Source organism: Dermacentor andersoni, chromosome 3 (assembly GCF_023375885.2).
Source record: "Dermacentor andersoni chromosome 3, qqDerAnde1_hic_scaffold, whole genome shotgun sequence".
In the NCBI taxonomy this organism is placed as follows: Eukaryota; Metazoa; Arthropoda; class Arachnida; order Ixodida; family Ixodidae; genus Dermacentor; species Dermacentor andersoni.
In genome coordinates, this window is record NC_092816.1 from 171,121,638 (window position 1) to 171,143,213 (window position 21,576).

Here is a 21,576-nt window from a genome sequence, read left to right on the forward strand (position 1 = left end):
AATGCATAGGTGAAGGCAATGTGGACAGAAGGTGGTCTGCTGAGTTTTTTGTATCAGAGTCAATGTCATAAAACGAAAATAGAAGAAAAAGAAAATGACACCTAAGATTTTCTTATGGTTGCGGAATCTGTCAATGCGGAATCCAGTTGAACATCGCTGAACGGTCATTCGAGTCTTGCGCTGCCTGTAATGTTCTCGAGTTTTGCTGCAGGGTATGTTATCGAGGTTGGTGATCAAATTGGTGCGGGTTATTTTTTAACACGTAACCATTCTTTTGCGCGTACCCCAGCAAATCCGTCTGTCATGCTAAATGTACAATGCCTTGTACCGGCTACGAAAATCCGTAATTTTAGGAGTTAAAACATTTAATCTTTATAAACCATAACCAACAATTGAAACAAAAAAATTGAAAACTGATCGGGGAGAATACCCATATCACTAGATTTACGCCTACCCATAGGCATACGTAGGCCTCCACAGAAAATGCATGGGGATACCTGTAGTAGTGGTGGGCCAACTCAAGTTTGGGGGTTGACCAACTTGAAATTTGTGAGTTCGCCAACCTAAATTTGTAGGTGAGCCCAACTTAAATTTACGGGTGGGGGAACCTAATATTTGGGGATGTGCAAATATAAAATTTGGGAGTGGGCCAACTGGAAATTTGGGGGTTGGCAAACCTAAATTTGGGGGTTGGCTAACTTAAATTGACAGGTGGCCGAACTTGAAATTTGGGCATGGGCGAAGTTGAAATTCGCGGATGGACCAACATAAATTTGGGTTTGGAGGATCTTAAAATTTTGCGCTAGGGCAACTGCAATTCGGGGTTATTCTTACGCATACTTGGGCAACTATATTGAAGTTTCCGAACACTTTTTATGCACTTTTTACGATCGCATGTTGGATGTAGACCGGAATCATTTGGGCGATAAGGCTGAGAAATCAAGGGCAGCGACGTTCTACGCGAAGAGGCACCGAGGAAGCAGGAGCGGCCACCAAGGCCGGAAGGCGCGCGCAGTAGCTAAGCCTAGTGAGGGTGAGAGAGAAATACGGAGATTAAGGCAGCGGCACCCACACGCGCGCGTCACGAGGCTGCCTCGCCCAGGAAACTACGTCTTTCTGTCCCCACGGCGTCGAGTCAACGTGCCTGCTCCGTCGGAATGCGCTGGTGAGGTGGCGTCGCGGCGATGCCCTTTCCCCTCACGCAGCACCAGGCGCGGTAATGCCGCAGCAGGTGTCTCGTTCCGCCGGATCTGCTCCGACGAGGCGCGCAAGTGGCCTGGCGTGTCGCAACCAATGGGAATTAGGGTACCATTTCGCTGCTACCAGATGCCGGCTTTTTCGTTCAATCGCCCATTCAATCCATTCGCATAGAAATGTAACCGTGATGTCCTAGCAGGCGTTCTCAATCCGGCTGCCAAGCATTACCTCAAGAACATAAAGTAAGCAGACGTGCTTCGACCTTTTGGAAGAACTGTTACATAAAAGAGGCCCAAGTTTAATCAAAATGTGTGTAGATAAGATTAAAACACTAGTAGTTCAAAATAGAGTAATCGACAACGCAGCGACAAGGGCACAAATATATGAAAAATTGACCAAGAAAAATGATTGCCCGAATATTTATACGCCCATCGGATCGAGAACGCGCACTTTCATCTGACAGTTTATTTTTTTTTTCACCCCTACTTCTTAGAAGAATTTGGAGCACACGCCCACCTTCCGCAGTACTATGACCAATCCCTTCTTTCGAACGCTTTCAGTAACCCTATCTTGACAGTCCTTTTTCCGGACATTTACGCTGCTCGTCCTTAGGTGGAATGTCAAATATATGTAAACGCTGCCAAGAAAAACACGTCCTGTCCAGAACACCCTTAGTGGGAACTTCGTTTTAGGGTTAGTACTTGCTTGTTCACCAGATGTTTATCAAGCTTCTTTTTCTTGCCCGTTCCAATAATTATTCTCGAGATTTACAGATAGTTGCCAGATACTTCTCACCATGATTTATTTCTTCTCAATTGCGCCACAGTCGCTCAGGGACCATGGCGTTGCTTTGCTGGGGACGAGATCCCGGCGACACTTAACAGCGGCGGCCGTGCTACTTTAAGGGGCGGCAAACTCTAAAAGATCGAGCACTGAGATTTACGTGCGCGTTAAAAAAAAAAACAGTTTGTAAAAATTTATCCGGAGAACACTGCACTGCGGCATCTCTCCTAACTCACTCTTCAGTGTGAGAATGTTTACCCCAGTATTTATTTCACTTAGTTTGTTGCCTAAAAAAAGAGAAACCGAGCTTTTTTTTTTTCTTACACAGTCCGTTAAGAAGACTGTTGTCAGCAAGCGGTAAGCAGCGAATTTCAGCGCATTTTAAACATTAGAGGTGTTGTTCTCAAGCTAGTCACCTGCACCATTTGCCGACTGCAAGTTAACAGGCTGTTCATTTTCGCCGAACTAAGGAGCAATATTCAATAGCGATTATCATTTGCGACAATTCTGTACATCGAATGAGGGCTATAAACCAAAGCATTTTTGTTGTATAACACGACAATCACAGGCGGGCACTCGAAAGTAACGTCATATTTCAATCATAGCATAAACATAGGTGAAGACCTAAAACTCTGAAGCTATTTTCCATGCACGATAGAGGCAGCTGCGAAATGAAAAGGGCGCAGAAGTGATGGTGCTCTCACCTTGATGTTGATCCTGGCTTGGGTGCGTCGTGAAACCGGTGTCTACAGGAAAACAATCAGGCATAAACACAAGTGTGCACAACTTACGAAACTGGTGGATTGCGCATTTGAGAACGGTCCTTACCTTCTCGTTTGTGGTTTGTGTGTACGCTGGGCTCTGCGGGCTCTGCGGACTCCGCGGGCTCCGCCGGGTAATTGGGCTCGTCGAAGTTCCTGACGTGTCGCTAATCGCGCCGTCTCGCTCATCGCCAACGAAATTCGGCAACTCCGCGGTTTTCTTTGAAGTCGGCTTCATTCTCCAAGCTTCTTCTTCTTCCAGCATGCGCGTCGCTTACAAGCGCGAGCCTCTTGTCAACGAATTACCATGCCCAATTCCCACACTTGCGAAGACGAAGCTGAAATGCGGTTCAAGTGCTGATTTCCACCATCTTGGCTTCCCATGGAATAATAATTGGTGTCCTTCAAGACAATTGGAAGCTTCTTTTACCAAATTGAGATGTCGTATACCTCCTATAAATTTTTACTTACACAGGTCTGGTCTCGCTATGTCCCCTCTATGTTCTTTTTGCAGTGCACCTGAAACTATCGAACATTATTTTCTCTCCTGCCGCCGCTTTATAAGAAAAAGAAAACTATTAGCACACTCATTCACCAAACTTGGGCTATCGCTAACCTCACCAACCATTCTTTCTTTTGGTGCGACCTCACTGGGATCCAGCCACAGGGATGCTTTTTTTTTTTTGCAATTTACAATTTCATTAGAGATACAAAAAGAGTACCTTGCTGACTTTCTAAAATTATCAATATTTTCTATTATTTCATTTATTTACGTTAGCTTATTTTATCAAAATTCTTAACAATATTTTCATCACACGTCTAAATTACAGTTCTAGTCTCACGCTCCACAATTTAAATCTAGTTTGGCTTTACTTCTAAGCATACGAAAAACCGCCAGCTTCTTGGCCAATCCCCCAGAGTGGGTATGCGCCACTGTCTGGGACACAAGAGAAGACAAGACTACATCTCGCGTTGCAAAACACTAGTTGATCAAAATCACGCATCCGATGTGTCCGCAATGGAAACTTTTGCAAATGTACAGACAATGTCATTAAAATAGGCAAATATGAAGTCACAGATTGCACTCATAACACACGAATAATTATGAGTACGAAACTGTGCAGGCTTTTTGAAGCTTGTTCATGGTGATGCGCGCTGAGATATGCCAAGATTATATTACCGTATTACAACACTCTCCTATGCTTGGCAAAAAAAAAATTGTGGCAATATATACAGTAGTCATCTTACCATATTTGATCAGAACGTTTATTTTTTTTCTGTATTTTTACTAAATAATGTTTTAGCTATGTCTCCAGTACCAGAGAAAAACTGCAGGTGGCACGCGTGCTGGGTTAGTGAAGAATAAAGCGTACGTGTGTTTTTAATTAAATCAATGCAATGATAATTATATGCTAATGCCGAAATAACAGATGTGTGTTGCTACTAAGGACGGTACGTATGGTAAATAATTCACAATATGCGTGAAATCGTCGCTCTGAATTGATGCAACACTCCCAAGGCTCACCGATGTGATGCGCGCCGTTATAGAATGAGGGCTATATATACAGATGGGTTTACTCAGTTTAGATTGTGACGCGACGTTGTGGCAAATATTCTCACTTACGCTTCATTTGTAGTGTTGTGTGCTCTCTATAGGCCATGTGATGTGAGCTGGCGCACTAGACAACTTGGCGCAACAAGTCTCGAATGGCCAACGTTCATTTCTTTAAGGCGAAAGCCTTAAGTGGCGCGTTGCGATGGCTCATTTCCCGAAATAAGCGACGTGTAGTCCAGTGACGCAAAAAATATGACGCAAAAATATCATAGAAAACTATAATCATCAGGAATGGCTTCATATCCCCGTAGGCAAGCAAACATGCAATGGCTCAATATGAATGAAGAAACGAATCAAAGAATGAAAGAAAGAAGTATCAAAACAAAGAAAAAACGAACGAAAGAACAAATAAAGAAAAAATGGAAGAACGAAACAAAGATGGAAAGAAAGAGAGAACCAAAGAAAGCCCCAGAACCTTGAAGTATTGCATTAAGTGCTCGCATGTATCCTTGAGGAGGTCGAGCTACAGCGCAATACGTTTACCTCGCAATGCGTCTCGTTATGCCTAGCAAGAATGCTGACCCCTCCAATCGTATTACTTTATGCGTTTCCACGAGAGAAGCGGGCTTTCGCCTTGACGTGTTACAGGAGTTTGACATGCTGCCGAATTTTTCCGCCGAGAAGTTTTCCCCGCGCAATGTGGATGGCGCTACTGTGCCTCCACAAGCCGCCATTGCAGGACGTATGCGCTTCTATGGCAGCTTCGCTACCAAGCACACCTATACCTTGGTATCACTCTCTGACCGATCCTGCCAAGAATTGACTGATTCACAATTTGCCGTTTTTAGAGCGAAATCATTATATGTTGCATGAGGCAGTAAAATCCGGCACAATCCAGCGATGGTACCAAAAATGGCCGACAGCGCAAACAGAAAACCCGTAGAAAATTCACCCATGATTACGATACTCCCTAATGCCAAATTTGAGCACAGCTGTATGCGTGTTTTAATTTCGGGGTATATTGAGGGAAATAATTTTCGAGACGCATGGAGCAGAGCCGGCAATGGTCGAAAATCTCAGTTGCGGGTCAAGCGAGACAGCTTTTAGACATGGCTCGTAGTAGGTTCCAGTGTTATCTCTGGTGCCGCATCGCAGCCAGTAACTGGCACACAATTCGCGTCGCGCCTACAATCATATTGCAAAACAATCGCAAACCATGACAATCGAAACAAGCGTTAGTGACACCAAACCAAGCAAGACAAACAAGATCGTGGGACAGCTGACACGAACAGACGGTAGTACGAAACAAGCGGTCCGGCTGAGACCAGATACGAGAACGCATCGAGCGGTCGGACGGGTCCGCATGACACGTTTCCCGCATGCACGTCACTGAAGGGGTCGCTCTCAATGGTCTTTGTGGTCCTTCATCTTTCGCTGTGCTCGTTCGCTAGGTTACGCCGCCGACACCGGCACTCGCCGTGGGAACGGGCGCCTAAGAGCTGCGCTCGAAAGTGCTGGGATTGACGGCACGTTTCTCAGGGAAGTGTGTGTAAACAAGGTAAATTAGCTCTTTAACAAATTGTAAATCTTGGCCTGGGTAGCTTATCCAACCCGCCGTGCTTTCGGGGTGGGAGAGGAGCACGCTTCCCCGTCACGACGGCACCTCTGCGGTTCTGGTTCGCTAAAGTTGTGCCTAGTGCGTGCGTCGTTGGGCACGTGACGGCGGAACCAATGAGGAGGAAGCGGCGTCATCAGTGTATTGCATCACCATAGCAGTAATGCAGAAGGTAGCAAATGGCATAACATCGTTAATTAGTTGTAATTTTCGGTAATAAATATGAATTAAAATAAATTCAGGTAAATTGCAGCGAAGTGATATGTTAGAACTAGTTAGAGTAAGGCGACTTAAGGTGCTGTAAACTGAATTGAGGTGAAGTTAATGAAGTTCAGCTAAAGTGAATTAATATTAATTAAGGTGGATTTGAATGCACTCAAATCACTTAAGTATACTTAAGTGAGTGTCAGTTTTCTTCGCAATACTTTTCAGAACGAAGTGAAGTGAATGAGGACCTGTAAAGGTCAAGGATTAAAACGGCACAGTGTCGTACGAATGATAATAACGATAATGACGACTGTTTATACAACGCCAAGAATTACGGATCCGGCACTCCTATTTCGCATTTTTGTCTTGTTTTGTTTGTTCGTTTACAGTAAATTAGTGCCAGCCTCACGGACTGCATCTCCGTTTTCAAATGTTTTTAAGCTGTGAAGGTCTCCACAGGTGCTGATACGCTGCACTACGTTGAGCGTGCGCAGCTCGATCGGAATGAAATCTCTCCGTACAAGATTGCCTAAAAATTGAAAGCCAATTGGCATAATTTAAAATGGTGTTATATCTTTGGTTTCCCTAGCGAAGAAGCTAATTTCACATGCTTCTATACGCCTCGTGCACCACCTATAGAGGCGCCACTGACAGCCACCTAGCGGGCGCTTCCAACATTACGCGCGGGAGCCGTAGCAGACGACCACCCTTTGCAGCAAGGATGGCTGAAGTTCGCGGCTACGATTTCTGCTTTCTTCGGGTGCCAGGCTGCTGCTTCTGCGGTGACAGCTGTAGGGAAGACGCTTACCTCTGTGGGAGCGGGTATGAACACGATGTTACCGGTGTTTGGGACAACATGTTCCACATACGTGCCAGGTGCCTCCCGCAGCCAAACGCCATGAACCCCATTTACATGAAGTGGAGCTCATGTTAACTAGCCGATAAATTTTGTTGAGTAATGCGATCTCTCCATCATTTCTTTAATTCTACCCTTGCCGTAATGCTGCTTCTGAACATCAATAATTAGCACCCGTCGTTAGTGCAGACTTATATCAAACAAATCCGCACGGTGCGATGTCTACATATGCCGTTGTGATTTTTCTGCCGATGACTACATGTGACATCGCCGAATAAGTGCAGTCAAAGTCGCCTCAAGAAGAGTAATTGCGAATTTATCGATGGAAATGCGTACACTAGTCAACGAAGTCACCAAACGCACGGGTTAATAAAAGCACGTGTTTGTGCTGTACCGCCGATGCAATTCCGCTGCATAAGCCGATGAACTGCCGTTCCCGCTGCAGTTCTTGCAATTTTAGATTCCCCAAGGGAGCTGCTTCGAAACGTACAAAGCTAAAGTCTGACTAACTTTTTGCTACTTTTTTTATATTACTAGAGAGAGGTGCCACATCATATATTTAAAGGCAGAGCAGCGCCAGTCAAAGTAGATGAGCACTGGCGGCAAGGCCGGGTCTAGTCCTCTGCACCGTAAGCATAATAAGAAAGAATTGAGTTGAGTACAAAATGCAGATGCAAGAGGGACTACGTTGTGAAACAAACAAATCGCTCGGCGTGTTAAATGTGCTCAGGCAGCATCGAGGTGTGATGACTTCCCAAACGTGACGCGAACTTTTCAACGAAAAATGGAACGAAAATACCATATGCAGCAACTATTAGCAATTCTAGCCCTGAACTACCTATTTTCTAAACACATTTCCAAAAAGAAAACAATATCTAAGATGCCCTCGGGTGAAAAGAATAAAGCTGTTAAAGAAGCACTTCCTTGGTACCGGCCGTGGTTGCTCAGTGGCTATGCTGTTGGGCTGCTCAGCACGAGGTCGCGGGATCGAATCCTGGCCACGGCAGCCGCATTTCTATGGGGGCGAAATGCGAAAACACTCGTGTACTTAGATTTAGGTGCACGTTAAAGATCCCCAGGTGGCCGAAATTTCCGGATTCCTCCACTACGGCGTGCCTCATAATCAGAAAGTGCTTTTGGCAGGTAAAACCCAATGATTTAATAAATTTTTAACTTCCTTGGTATCATTCCGATAAGACATAGCGTGATTTATACCCTTTACAAACGAGGCAGGGTGAAACCTCGCAGCTCAAAAGGATCAACAAGAGTTATCCATGGAGCAACAGTTTAACATGTGCGGAGCCATGGATAAGATAGATGTAAAAACATGAAGTGCGAGACAGCTGGTGCAAGGATTTACCGGGCCACATAAAACCAACAATTTCAGTTCTTGCAAACTTCAGTAGCTTTAACATACAACACAATGCGCTCGTGCAGTCGTGCTGCCTAGCTAGAACGGTAAAGAAGCGGAAAACAATGTAAGCAGCAAACGGCATTCTGAACTTTAGCAAAATACCTTTAAACCGCATGCTGCACTGCAGGCGAACTTCGTCGCTTACGCGTCTAAGTATGATCGAGTGGAAAAAAACACCGACGAGACAAAGGAAAGGATAAGAACAAGAAATTTCCCGCCGTAGCGACGATCAATTTTTGCTACCGTTGCTCCCGCTGATGAGGCTTTGCGGTGAATGATTGGAACCGTATTGCCGGCACGTTTTCGCCCGTATTTGAGCCCCCCACCCTGCAACAATTCTTCTTCGACATTCCTCGGAAGCTTTGGCCACCCCACACATGCGAAGGGTGTTGCCTATTTTGCTCTGAAAACGGGAATAAGGCAAAGAAGCACAATCAACGACACAAAAAATTACGGCGCGCGGCTGGCTTCTCTCCCGTGTGTTCTGCGCAAGGCCGCCACCAGTGGCGCGTTCATCGGCGCGCACTACGCGTATAGAAACACTTTTCCTGGATATGATGTACAGCACATTACGAAAACACAGTCCTTCCAAGCAATGTAGAGATACATATTCTTTGTTTCTAGTTTCTGACAAATAAATAATGCCACCTGCGAAGTAAATAAACACTCATAAAATCTTATAGAAGGCTTCTAATGAAGCAATACCTTAGTTTGAGGCCCATGGGAACGGGCGTTGAAGGGCCACTGAAACGGCTCGGATAAAATTTGTAGACGCGTAGGGTACAGCTAAAGTTAATCATTCGCACCACAATTTGTGTGAAACGTCTCATATTAGGAACTCTACGGACGATTACAAGTTACCCTCTTCCACAGTCATGCATGTTCTGCTCAACTCGTTCGCCGAGTGATCGGGGCTAAGCTCCGCCTTCACTGGCTCTGCGTCATGATGCCATGTCGTGTCGTCGACTTCCGGTTCTCTATGAGCGAGCGCGCGAAGTCTCTCCAAATTCTCCGCCAGCTGCTTGGCAGTCGACCCCAAGCGAAAGCTATCAAAGAAGCGTGCATCGCGAGCATTCTGTCAAAGCGCCGAACGTGTCTGGTATTGCGGTAACCAGAAGCAAGCTGGGCGTTTCGGCAGATGGCTGGAGGCATAAATTCAAGCTGATCAAGGAACTTTAGCGTAGACGTACGTGAGCGACCTGACTTCTCTGCACGGTCCAGACACTTGTTGGCGCAGAGCTTAACCAGCCACACAAAGCGCTAATATTGTTCTAACCAAGTGTAAAACATTTTAAAAATTTGCAAAAATAACGTGTTGATGATTACACTCCTGCGAAAAATTTACACCAGCAGCAAAGAAGAATACATTTCGTTACTGCTACTGTGTCTGGTTGAGCTCTGTGCCACCTGGTGGCGGCACCGTGTAGACCATTCACGTTTGCGCTTCTGCTCATCCCGTAAAACGGCACAGTCAAGCTTCCTGTGTAAAGTGACGGCCGCAAACGCGCAAATCCTGGCGGTGATCGGATCGCGGTAGTCCGATGCGTTGCAGCCAGTTCGCCGGTCTGCGGCCTTGCAGAGGGACACGATGTCGCAGCTTGACATATTGCCAGTCGCTACGTTTGCAGTCCACAACGCAACAAAGTCGAGTCATAGTACTCGCTAAAAGACTGAGACCGACTTTGACCGCGGAGCTCTCGTCAAAATGGAGTACGTCACAAGCAGACGACGCTTGCTGTGTGCCGGAAGTGCTTAAGTGTATGAGAAATTGTTCTTGTGCATTCTATTTGTTAGCTAACATTCCAACTATTACGAACATCATTTGTTCACCATAAAGGTGGAAAAATTATTGATGACACGCCCTGGGCAGCCAATCGGACCGCTCGCCCTAATGACGTCATATGGGTAGGGGCAGCTGTAAACTCCGCCCAGCAGTGTGCTGCGATCGGCAGCGATGTACAGGCGCCGAAAAAAGTGGTATACTCCACGCAGTCCACGCAGCGGGAGCCGAAGCAACGGCAAACTGAATCGCACCACCATCTACAGGCAGCATCTGGGATCATGTCTGCCGATAATAAACGGCACCCATTGGCTGTCTCGATCCCAGATGCCGCCTGTAGATGGCGTCGCGATGCAGTGTGCCACTGCTCCGGCTCCCGCTGCGTGGACTGCGTGAAGTATACCACTTTTGTCGGCACCTGCACATCTTTAAAACCTTGTAATAAATACACACTTTAGGCAGAGCACTTAGATGCGTCAATTAATGCTCAGAGGGACCTACTCTAACGAGTCAGTACGTTTGTACAATATTGTCAACATCGTTTCAAGGTCCCTTTAACTAGATTCATAGCCCATTTAAGCAAGTCTTGACCTTGGGCAGCTTGCATAGAGCTCTCTATAGTCAGGTGGATCTTACGCTAAATGAAATTCTCACTGCAAAATTGACCAGACAAGAACACTTCCCAAAACCTTTTTAAAAAAACTGTGACAACACCACAAGAGATATAAGAGGCATCCTAGCCTTAGACCTGGAGAAGGCCTTTGACAATGTATCCCAAGCTCACATTCTGGACTCCATCTCGTAGCTCAATTTGGGAGACTCCTTCCACAGGTACATAAGCTCGTTCCTACGGGATCGCAAGGCCATGCTTAAAATCGGTGACCTCAAGTACGACAATTTCAGCTTGGGCACCAGAGGCACGCCACAAGGAGTGGTAGCCTCACCATTGCTTTTTGACATCGCCATGAAGAAACTATCGCAAAGGCTCTCCAACATAGAAGGGATCAATGATACGCTCTACGCTGATGACATCACAATCTGGTGCACCGGAGCAAGCGAAGGAGCTGTTGAATGAGGCTTACAGGAGGCTGTAGATCAAACAGAGATGTACTTGGAAAATACGGAGCTTAGATGCTCCCCGATCAAGTCTGAGTTCCTCCTCTACAGGCCAGTCAGGAGAGGTCCCAAACCTAGAGGCTGGAAACCGTTGTCTGAAATAAACGTCAAACTCCACACTAAAAGCGGTTGTACCATCCCCAGAGTAGACACCATTCGGGTCCTTGGCATGTTCATCGAATCCAATGGCAGTAAAAATACGACGCTCAACAAGCTCACAGCCAAGACTGAGAACATTATCAGACTCATCAACAGAGTCTCGAATAGGCGTGGAGGTTTATGGGAAGACAACCTCCTCAGGTTGTTCCACGCCTTCCTCACGAGTCATAAAGTTTATGTGGCAGCCATGCGCAACTGGTATAACTCCGAGAAGAAACGATTAACACGCTCATCAGAAAAAGTATAGAAAAGTACTAGGCATTCTGTTACGGGCGAGCACGGACCTCCTTATGCAACCAGGAGTGCACAACACATTGGACGAGATATTCGAGGCGCAGGGGTCAGCCCAACTATCCCGTTTATCCTATACCCCGGCCGGAAAGAAGATCCTGGCGGTTCTTGGGATCAACCTTATCCTCATGGGAGAGCGCAAATATGCAATTTCAGAAGATCAAAGGAACAACATACGAGTTGCACCGTTTCCCCGTAATGTTCATCCTCAACACGTAGGCCGACGCAGGGCAAGAGCCCTCGCCCTCCTCAAACGTACCAAGGACGATCCCTACTCGGCATGTTTTGTCGACGCGGCCCAATATGGGCAGTCGTCTAACTTCGCCATTGCCCTTGTGACCACAACGGACAGACAGTGAATGCGGCTTCCCTGAAGTGCTCAACACCAACCAGACCGGAGCAGGTCGCAGTTGCTATAGCACCCCTAGACAACAGCAGATCCCGAATCTTCACTGATTCGAGATCGGCGGTCAGGGCTTTCACTTCAGGATCCATCGCTGAGGAGGCTCACAAGATTCTCAAGAGCAAGATAATGTCTCCGCATACCATGACGTGGTTTCCGGCTCTACCCCCAGCTTGACTCCTTTCCCAATCTCAATTGCATCGCCCACTCCCAAGCGTGCGCACTAACCCACCGCGCGGGAGCAGGATCGAGCTCAGACTCCGGGGTTCTCGAATTTCGGGACACTCTCACTACTTTCAGCGAAATTACTACGCACTATCACCTGGGTAGGAGGACTTATCCTTCCCATCACAGCAAACTGGCTAGACCTTTGGCGTCCACTTTACGCATGCTTCAGACTAAGCGCTATCCAAACCTGGCCCTTTTCCGCACGATCCCTCCAGAGGCTCTTAGCTCTACTTGCCCCGACTGTGGGGCTTTTAGCGATCTCGCACACATGCTCTGGCGATGCCCCTCGTTACAGGGACCCAATGGCATCACGGAAGAAGACTGGAGCTCTGCCATACAGAGCTCAGTACTTTCACGTCAAACTAGCACTGTCCAAAGAGCCCGCGATGCGGCGGTTAGGCTCGGCCTACCATTCCCCACGTGGGAGCGGCCCGCAGCTCAGTTCTACGGCAAAGCTTCTCAGGACCTTGTAATGAAAGTTCTTTGTCTGTCTGTCCGTACAAGGTTTCCGTACGAACAAACCCACGCAGCGCGGTCCTCAGCTTTTCTTGACACAATGTGCGCACAAGGATCGTTTCCATAATGGACAAACAACTAAGTGCTTTATCTCTAAATTTCCATTCTTGACCCACCTGAAGAGATTCGCACGACTGCATTGTTCCTAATTCTAACCTTGCAAGTAACAGAAACGTGCGTGTGTGTGCCTGCAGGCGCGTTCAATTCTCAGAACAACGGTGTCTCCATATGCGCCATGACAGTGACTAAGTATCTGTAGCTCTTTTCTGGTATATAGTTTCGGTCATAGGAACAAGAGCAAGGCCTGCCCGATGGGTGACAGCTCGACATTTTTTTTAAACATTGATCTAACATGCTATGAATGTGAAATATTTTCGAGGATGAGGGTAACGTGGCTGCAAAAGGTCTAAACATTGGTGGCTGTCTAGAGGTCGGTAATATACATATCGATTAAAACCCTACGCATACTCGCAGGGAGTAATTAGTACGTTATTTATAATTCAAATATGTAGGTATGATGTGGTTTTTGTTCAGGTAGCCTGTCTATTTTAGGAAGCTGGGAACCTTGTGATGGTGGACAATAGAATTGTCAACCAAATGGTCTCAGTGTTATTGAATTGCCAGTAGCTATCTTGAAAGTTCTGTCGTTGGCTATCTGTATTTTATGAGAATGAAATGTGAAAAATTTAGGATACTTATAACAATGCATGGCATTATGGAGCGTGGCTCTTTTACAACAAATATGGATCCTTATAGCCTGCATAATGTTGCTGCTTCGACCCATTACTGGTGGTGACAGCTTTTCCAGAAGCCCAGCACAGGCTTGACAAGGTCTAACGTGGGCTCTGCCACACTTGTAACTTTTTGCGGATGCGCTAGCTAGAAGCAGTTACATCATGATCAGCTGACATTTATGTCCACTGCAGAACGCAGGCCTCTGCCAGCGATTTCCAATTGCGTTGTATGGCGCTGGCTGATGCCAAGTTTATTCCGAGTAAAACGGGATGCAGAAATAATTAAACAAAGAGCACTATGGGGCCACAATATGAGGTTGTGCGTGGAATCTGGAATTGAGTAATGGCGCTGGCTCTAACGTTCGCGAACATCATTCCGTCCTTAAAATCAGATATCTTGTCGGGCTTGGGAGTTAACCGAAGACCAGTAGGCCAGTTTGCTTTGGGAGACCGCAGTAAAACCCCAAATGAACCAGTGCAGGTTGATATAGATTCAGCCTCTTTTGAAGTCAGAGAAGCGCAGAGCAAAATTACTTTTGAGGAGAAACTAAGGAACATGGATCAAAATAAATGGGTGGGGTAAAATGCACAAGTATTGTGCCTGAAAAGCGTGGATACAGACTGGATGAAGAGGTCAAGAAAGTTGGCAACCAAGTAAAGGGTAATTGCAAGTGCAAATTGACAATTATTTGAGGATCGAGCTGGTTGCCTAAAGACGAAAAGATACCGGAGCAAACATTTCCAACAAGATGAGGTATGTCCATGCTGCTGCAAGAATCCGGAGACCATTCAGCACATGCTAATGGAATGCCAAGGGATTCACCCAATGAGACCCGTAGGTGACGTGAACCTCCCAGAAGCGCTTGATCTTAAAGGCGACGGAAGCATGAAGCGGTCAGTACTTGAAATAATCAAGACACGTTTATGGTATAGGTGCAAAAAAGATGGAACAGACTTATGCGACCGTGTTCGTTACAGACGTAGGTAGTGGTACAAGGTACGTAGAAAAGTTTTGGCGGACAGAAGGAAGGTTAAAATATGCGTACAAAAATGCTAGAATGAAAAGCATTTATGGCATAATTGATTACCCCTAGTTGGCTAGGTGACTATTTGTCACCACCCCGTTTCAAACGGGATATAATCAGCATCAACATCATTGCGCCTGCAAAATTAGTTTTCCGGCTAGCGAATAGGTTGTCTTTCTCTGTTTCCCCACCATGCCCACAACTGCGCTCTATCTTTCGTCAGCGAGTAGATGAACGGGTCCGCAACAAAATGGAAGATCTATCATAGCTGTATTTGATCTATGGATTAGGCTTAAAATTTGGCGTGGTAGAACAATTCAAGCGTGTTTTTGAGTAGCACATGTGTTTGAATGTAGGATTGGTGTGCGCGTTGCGGCGGTGCGCAAGGTGAACAAGTGTGAACTCGTCAGCGGTGATCAGTGGCGTAGCCGGAAATTTCGCTCGGGGGAGGGGCTCACGTTGCAGCTCGGCCTCCTCCTTAAGAAGAAGCTTTAGCTCGGGTGCTCCGATCTAAATACATCTAGAAGGGGAATTCACTTTTCTCAGGAACCGCTGCACTAAATTTGATGAGGTGTTTTGCATTTAAAAGAAAGCGTAAATTCTATTGACTGCTGGTTTCGAATTTCTCATTTACGCTGTCAATTATTTAATAAAAATTGGCCAATATCGAAAAATTTTCGAGAACGAAACTATCAAGTTTAAAACTCTAACTCATAATTCTGTGAGTTGCATCTAGTAGTACATCTACAGCGTAAAAAATTCATGTTACACATGAATCTAAAAAAAAATAGTATTATGGAAATACGGCTTGTGCAGAACCCTTTTACACAACGTAACCAATTCACCAAATTTGTCCGCTTTGACATAATAGGTGTTGTTTACAGAACCGCGATACCTGTTCTTGATGCAGAGCTATTAGATTGTAAACGTCATGCTTCATATATATTTAAAATTTCCAATTTCTCGAAGTATTTTAAACAAAATTCAGGCCCTAAACTGAAATTCCACTTCCAACAGACGCTAGAATTTAACTTTCTCAAATGCAACAAATTTTATTAAAAGCGATCCAGAGGTTATCTCAGAAAAGCATTTCTGCGTTTGACATGTATTTCAATAGGCCGCCTTGGAGTTGGGCCGGAGCTAAAGTTTCCTATTAAACAATTTATCGAAGGATCAAATACATGAATAATAATTGCATTGCCATGGCCAAAGATGCTGCAAACGAATTCTTGAACACTACGCCCTGTCAAAACAAGTAAAATAGGTATTTTTTCATAAAATAATATACTCGTACGTGCCAAAAATGTTGCCCAAGATAACTGATATCAATGCTTCCATGTTTTTGTCGATTTAATAAGTAAAGAAAACATCACACGAAGTTTAGAACTATATCAGTTCGGAACCAGCAAAGTAGTGCATGCCATTGATATGAAAAATGTAAAGGCCATGAAATGAACAAGTTGAGAAGAAGTATGTTAATGAAACTTTGTCATTCAAGAACCGTGCTTACATTCTTGTCCATATGCAATGGCCAGTAAAAAATCTCAATGACGTTCTCATTTGTTCCAATGTATTACGCAGGAACAGCTGTCACCGGTCGTGTATCGTGAGTAACTGCACCGAAATTATAGTCGCAACATATAGCACGTATAAAAAGCAATTCTGCAAAATGTACGAAGGCGAGTCAAATGAAAGTGAGCCAATGCGAATATATGACAAACGGTGTACATTATTTAAATTTGATCTCCATGAGAATTTAGACGGTTGTCCCATTGAATAACGAGTCGCGTGACTCCCGTCTCATAAACCGCTTGGGTTACTGCTTCAAGAGGCCTCCAATTGACACTTTCACGTCATCGTCCCACACGAATGTGGCTTCTTTGAGCTGTTTTTTTTTTTTTAATTTTCCCAAAATGTGGAAGTCGCAAGGCGACAGGTCTGAGCTGCATGGCGGATGTTGCAGCGTTTCCCCCTCGAACTTTACAAGTTTTTTACTAACCACATCAGCGACGTGGGGACGGGCATTGTCGTAGGGCAAGATGACTCCATTACTCAATTTTAACTCAATCTTACACGTCGTTTGTTCTTGATTGCGACACGCAGCCGTTCCAGCGTTTAAGCAATTGATAGTCTCAAGATTTAGCAAATTCTATCAGTAATGGCCCCTGATGATCGAAAAAAAACAAGGCAACAACACCTTTCCGGCGTAAATGGCGGCATTTGCTTTCTTTGGACATGGTGAATTCGAATGTTTCTAAAGTAAATTTTGCCCTCGTGTGTCAGGCTCGTATTAGTGGCACCATGGTTTGTCCCCGATCACAATGGCAAAGAAGTCGTCACCCTCATTGTGATACCGGATCAGATGAGTCAAGGCAACGCCGAACTCCTCCGTCTTCTGGCAATGGTTCAAAAGTTTGGGCATTCATTGCGCACACATGAGCCGATAACCGAGATGTTCATGAAAAATGGCGTGAACCGAACCGTGACTGACGTTCACACGCTGTGCAAGTTCATCGATGCTTATCCTCCGTTCTTGTCTCCTCAGCTCATCGACCTTTGCAATTTCGTTGGGGGTGATTGCACGATGGCTTTCGCCCGGTCTTGGATCATGTTTGCAACTTTCACGTGCTTCTTTGAACCGTTTGCTCCAACGCTTCACAGTGGCCAAGGAAATGCAACGTTCAACGTACACGGCAGCCATGCGCTGACTAATTTCTTTTTGGGAAATACCGTCAGCTGTCAAAAACTTCACGGCACCACGCTGTTCAACTCTTGGAGCGTCGTTTATGTCACGAAAGCATGTTCTACGCAGTGTATGAGAGCATTATAGAGCATTTATCCTCACACCTGCGTACCACTTTTCTAAGTGAGAGATGCCTGTGTGCTATGCGCATGGCTCGCAAATGATGAACCGAACTATTATTGCGCGGAATGGCTTGACTCGCTTTCATTTTACTCGCCCTCATACATTAGAAATGCGAAGATACAATGGAATATACAAATACGAAAATACAGCCTGATAAAGGGCAAAAAAAGTGTCAGCGCAAACAAAGTTCACTGTACGTATACACAAAACCTCGCAACCAGATATTTCAATTATAAGCCTCCAATAAATCTACGTATCTAAGAAAAAGTCACTGTATATAATGCGTCAAAATAGGCAAATAAACATGTTTTGCAATCACAGATTCACAGAACCCTAGATCCTACCCCCATTCCATCCACTCCCCCCCGATGTATCGCGCGTGAATCAATTGGTTCCCGCTTTTCTCCTTTGCGCGCACAAGACTGAGTCACCATCGTCAGCTCACCCCTTCAACACCCCACCCCCACGCTTTCACTCGCACATAAAGCATGCGGCGCTCGGTCACGATGTTATCATCATCATCATCATTACCCGCCGTGATTGCCGGCGATGGGAGGAGTAGTGTACATGTCATACTGTCACGCTCTGCGTATGCGCCGCCCAAGCGTCAACAACCCGCCGTGATTGCTCAGTGGCTATGGTGTTGGGCTGCTGAGCACGAGGTCGCGGGATCGAGTCCCGGCCATGGCGGCCGCATTTCGATGGGGCGAAATGCGAAAACACCCGTGCACTTAGATTTAGGTGCACGTTAAAGATCTCCAGGTGGTCGAAATTTCCGGAGCCCTCCCCTACGGCGTGCCTCATAATCAGAAAGTGGTTTTGGCACGTAAAGCCTCACAAATTAATTTTAATCATCATCATCATCATCAGCCTTAAACGCCCACTGTAGGGCAAAGGCCTCTCCCATACTTCTCCAACAACCCCGGTCATGTACTAATTGGGGCCATGTCGTCCCTGTAAACTTCTTAATCTCATCCGCCCACCTAACTTTCTGCCGCCCCCTTCTACGCTTCCCTTCCTTTGGAATCCAGTCGGTAACCCCTAATGACCATCGGTTATCTTCCCTACTCATTACATGTCCTGCCCATGCCCATTTCTTTTTCTTGATTTCAACGAAGATGTCATTAACTCGCGTTTGTTCCCACACCCAATCTGCTCTTTTCCTATCCCTTAACGTTACACCCATCATTCTTCTTTCCATGGCTCGTTGTGTCGTCCTCAGTTTGAGTAGAACCCTTTTCGTAAGCCTCCAGGTTTCTGCCCCGTAGGTGAGTACTGGTAAGACAGACCTATTATACACTTTTCTCTTGAGGGATAATGGCAACCTGCTGTTCATGATCTGAGAATGCCTGCCAAACGCACCCCAGCCCATTCTTATTCTTCTGGTTATTTCAGTCTCATGATCCGGATCCGTGGTCACTACCTGCCCTAAGTAGATGTATTCCCTTACCACTTCCAGTGCCTCGCTACCTATCGTAAACTGCTGTTCTCTTCCGAGACTGTTAAACATCACTTTAGTTTTCTGTAGATTCATTTTCAGACCCACCCTTGTGCTTTGCCTCTCCAGGTCAGTGAGCATGCATTGCAATTGGTCTCCTGAGTTACTAATCAAGGCAATATCATCAGCGAATCGCAAGTTGCTAAGGTATTCTCCATCAACTTTTATCCCCTATTCTTCCCACTCCAGGTCTCTGAATACCTCCTGTAAACATGCTGTGAATAGCATTGGAGATATCGTATCTCCCTCTCTGACGCCTTTCTTTATTGGGATTTTGTTGCTTTCTTTGTGGAGAATTACGGTGGCTGTGGAACCGCTATAGATAGCTTCCAGTATCTTTGCATATGGCTCATCTACACCCTGATTCCGTAGTGCCTTCATGACTGCTGAGGTTTCGACTGAATGAAATGCTTTTTCGTAATCAATGAAGGCTACATATAAGGATTCGTTATATTCCGCACATTTCTCTATCACCTGATTGATAGTGTGAATATGGTCTATTGTTGAGTAGCCTTTACGGAATCCTGCCTGGTCCTTTGGTTCACAGAAGTCTAAGGTATTCCTGATTCTATTTGCGATTACCTTAGTAAATACTTTGTAGGCAACGGACAGTAAGCTGATCGGTCTATAATCGTCCCCTTTCTTATGATCTATGATCTATCTATGATCGTCCCCTTTCTTATGGATTAGGATTATGTTAGCGTTCTTCCAAGATTCCGGTACGTTCGAGGTTATGAGGCATTGTGTATATAGGGCGGCCAATTTTTCTAGGACAGTGTTTCCACCATCCTTCAACAAATCTGCTGTTACCTGATCCTCCCCAGCTGCCTTCCCCCTTTGCATAGCTGCCACGGCGTTCTTTACCTCTTCCGGTGTTACTTGTGGGATTTCAAGTTCCTCAAAACTATTCTCTCTCACCTTATCGTCGTGGGTGTTACTGGTACTGTATAAATTTCTATAAAACTCTTCAGCCACTTGAACTATCTCATCCATATTAGTAACGATATTGCCTGCTTTGTCTCTTAACGCACACATCTGATTCTTGCCTATTCCTAGTTTCTTCTTTACTGCTTTTAGGCTTCCTCCGTTGCTGAGAGCCTGTTCAATTCTATCCATGTTATAGTTCCTTATGTCCGCTGTCTTACGCTTGTTGATTAACTTAGAAAGTTCTGCCAGTTATATTCTAGCTGTAGGGTTAGAGGCTTTCATACATTGGCGTTTCTTGATCAGATCTTTCGTCTCCTGCGATAGCTTACTGCTTTCCTGTTTAACGGCGTTACCACCGACTTCTATTGCGCACAACTGAATGATGTCCATAAGATAGTCATTCATTGCTTCAATACTATGGTCCTCTTCCTGGGTTAAAGCCGAATACCTGTTCTGTAGCTTGATCCGGAATTCCTCTAGTTTCCCTCTTACCGCTAACTCATTGATTGGTTTCTTATGCACCAGTTTCTTCCGTTCCCTCCTCAAGTCAAGGCTAATTCGAGTTCTTACCATCCTATCGTCACTGCAGCGCACCTTGCCGAGCACGTCTACATCTTGTATGATGCCAGGGTTCGCGCTGAGTATGAAGTCGATTTCATTTCTAGTCTCACCATTCGGGCTCCTCCACGTCCACTTTCGTCTAACCCGCTTGCGGAAAAAAAGTATTCATTATCCGCATATTATTCTGTTCTGCAAACTCTACCAATAACTCTCCTCTGCTATTCCTAGAGCCTATGCCATATTCCCCCACTGACTTGTCTCCGGCCTGCTTCTTGCCTACCCTGGCATTGAAATCGCCCATCAGTATACTGTATTTTGTTTTGACTTTGCCCATCGCCGATTCCACGTCTTCATAGAAGCTTTCGACTTCCTGGTCATCATGACTAGATGTAGGGGCGTAGACCTGTACAACCTTCATTTTGTACCTCTTATTAAGTTTCAGAACAAGACATGCCACCCTCTCGTTAATGCTATAGAATTCCTGTATGTTACCAGCTATGTTCTTATTAATCAGGAATCCGACCCCTAGTTCTCGTCTCTCTGCTAAGCCCTGGTAGCACAGGACGTGCCCGCTTTTTAGCACTGTATATGCTTCTTTTGGCCTCCTAACTTCACTGAGCCCTATTATATCCCATTTACTGCCCTCTAATTCCTCCAATAGCACTGCTAGACTCGCCTCACTAGATAACGTTCTAGCGTTAAACGTTGCCAGGTTCATATTCCAATGGCGGCCTGTCCTCTATAATTTTAGCCCCATTGCACAAATATGGCAAATGAAATGAGCTGACATGCTTTTTCAGTGCGCCCTCTCCCACCCTTCAAACGTTATCTATCTTAACGGACAAATGCTTTTCAAAAATTTCTTCGGTTATTTCTGTTCAGGGGAAAGCTTTAAGTGAATCGTTGCTCATACTAAGCGCTCATACCTAAAACACGGTGTCTAGTCGACGAGAAAAAAGGGGGTTAGTGTAAAGAAATTAGTGGGACAGTTCCGAATCCTCAGTAAATGTTCCGTGTCCCGACTTTAGCCAATCGGGCCCGTCAAATGTGAACATTTTTGCCTTTTTTTTTTCACCTCCATAGC

The 21,576-nt window shown here is 45.5% G+C and overlaps 1 protein-coding gene across 1 annotated transcript in view; it reads right to left on the reverse strand.

Moving 5' to 3' along the window:
• The window catches only part of LOC126524469 (uncharacterized), an 83,819-nt gene extending 80,154 nt beyond the window's left edge, over positions 1-3,665 (reverse strand). The window contains exons 1-2 of the mRNA XM_055067326.2: positions 2,809-3,665; positions 2,685-2,726 (exon numbers count right to left, since the gene is read on the reverse strand). Coding sequence (XP_054923301.1) covers positions 2,685-2,726; positions 2,809-3,006 — 240 coding nt within the window. The 5' untranslated portion in view covers positions 3,007-3,665. The remainder of the gene's footprint in view (positions 1-2,684; positions 2,727-2,808) is intronic.
• Positions 3,666-21,576: the final 17,911 nt, after the last annotated feature.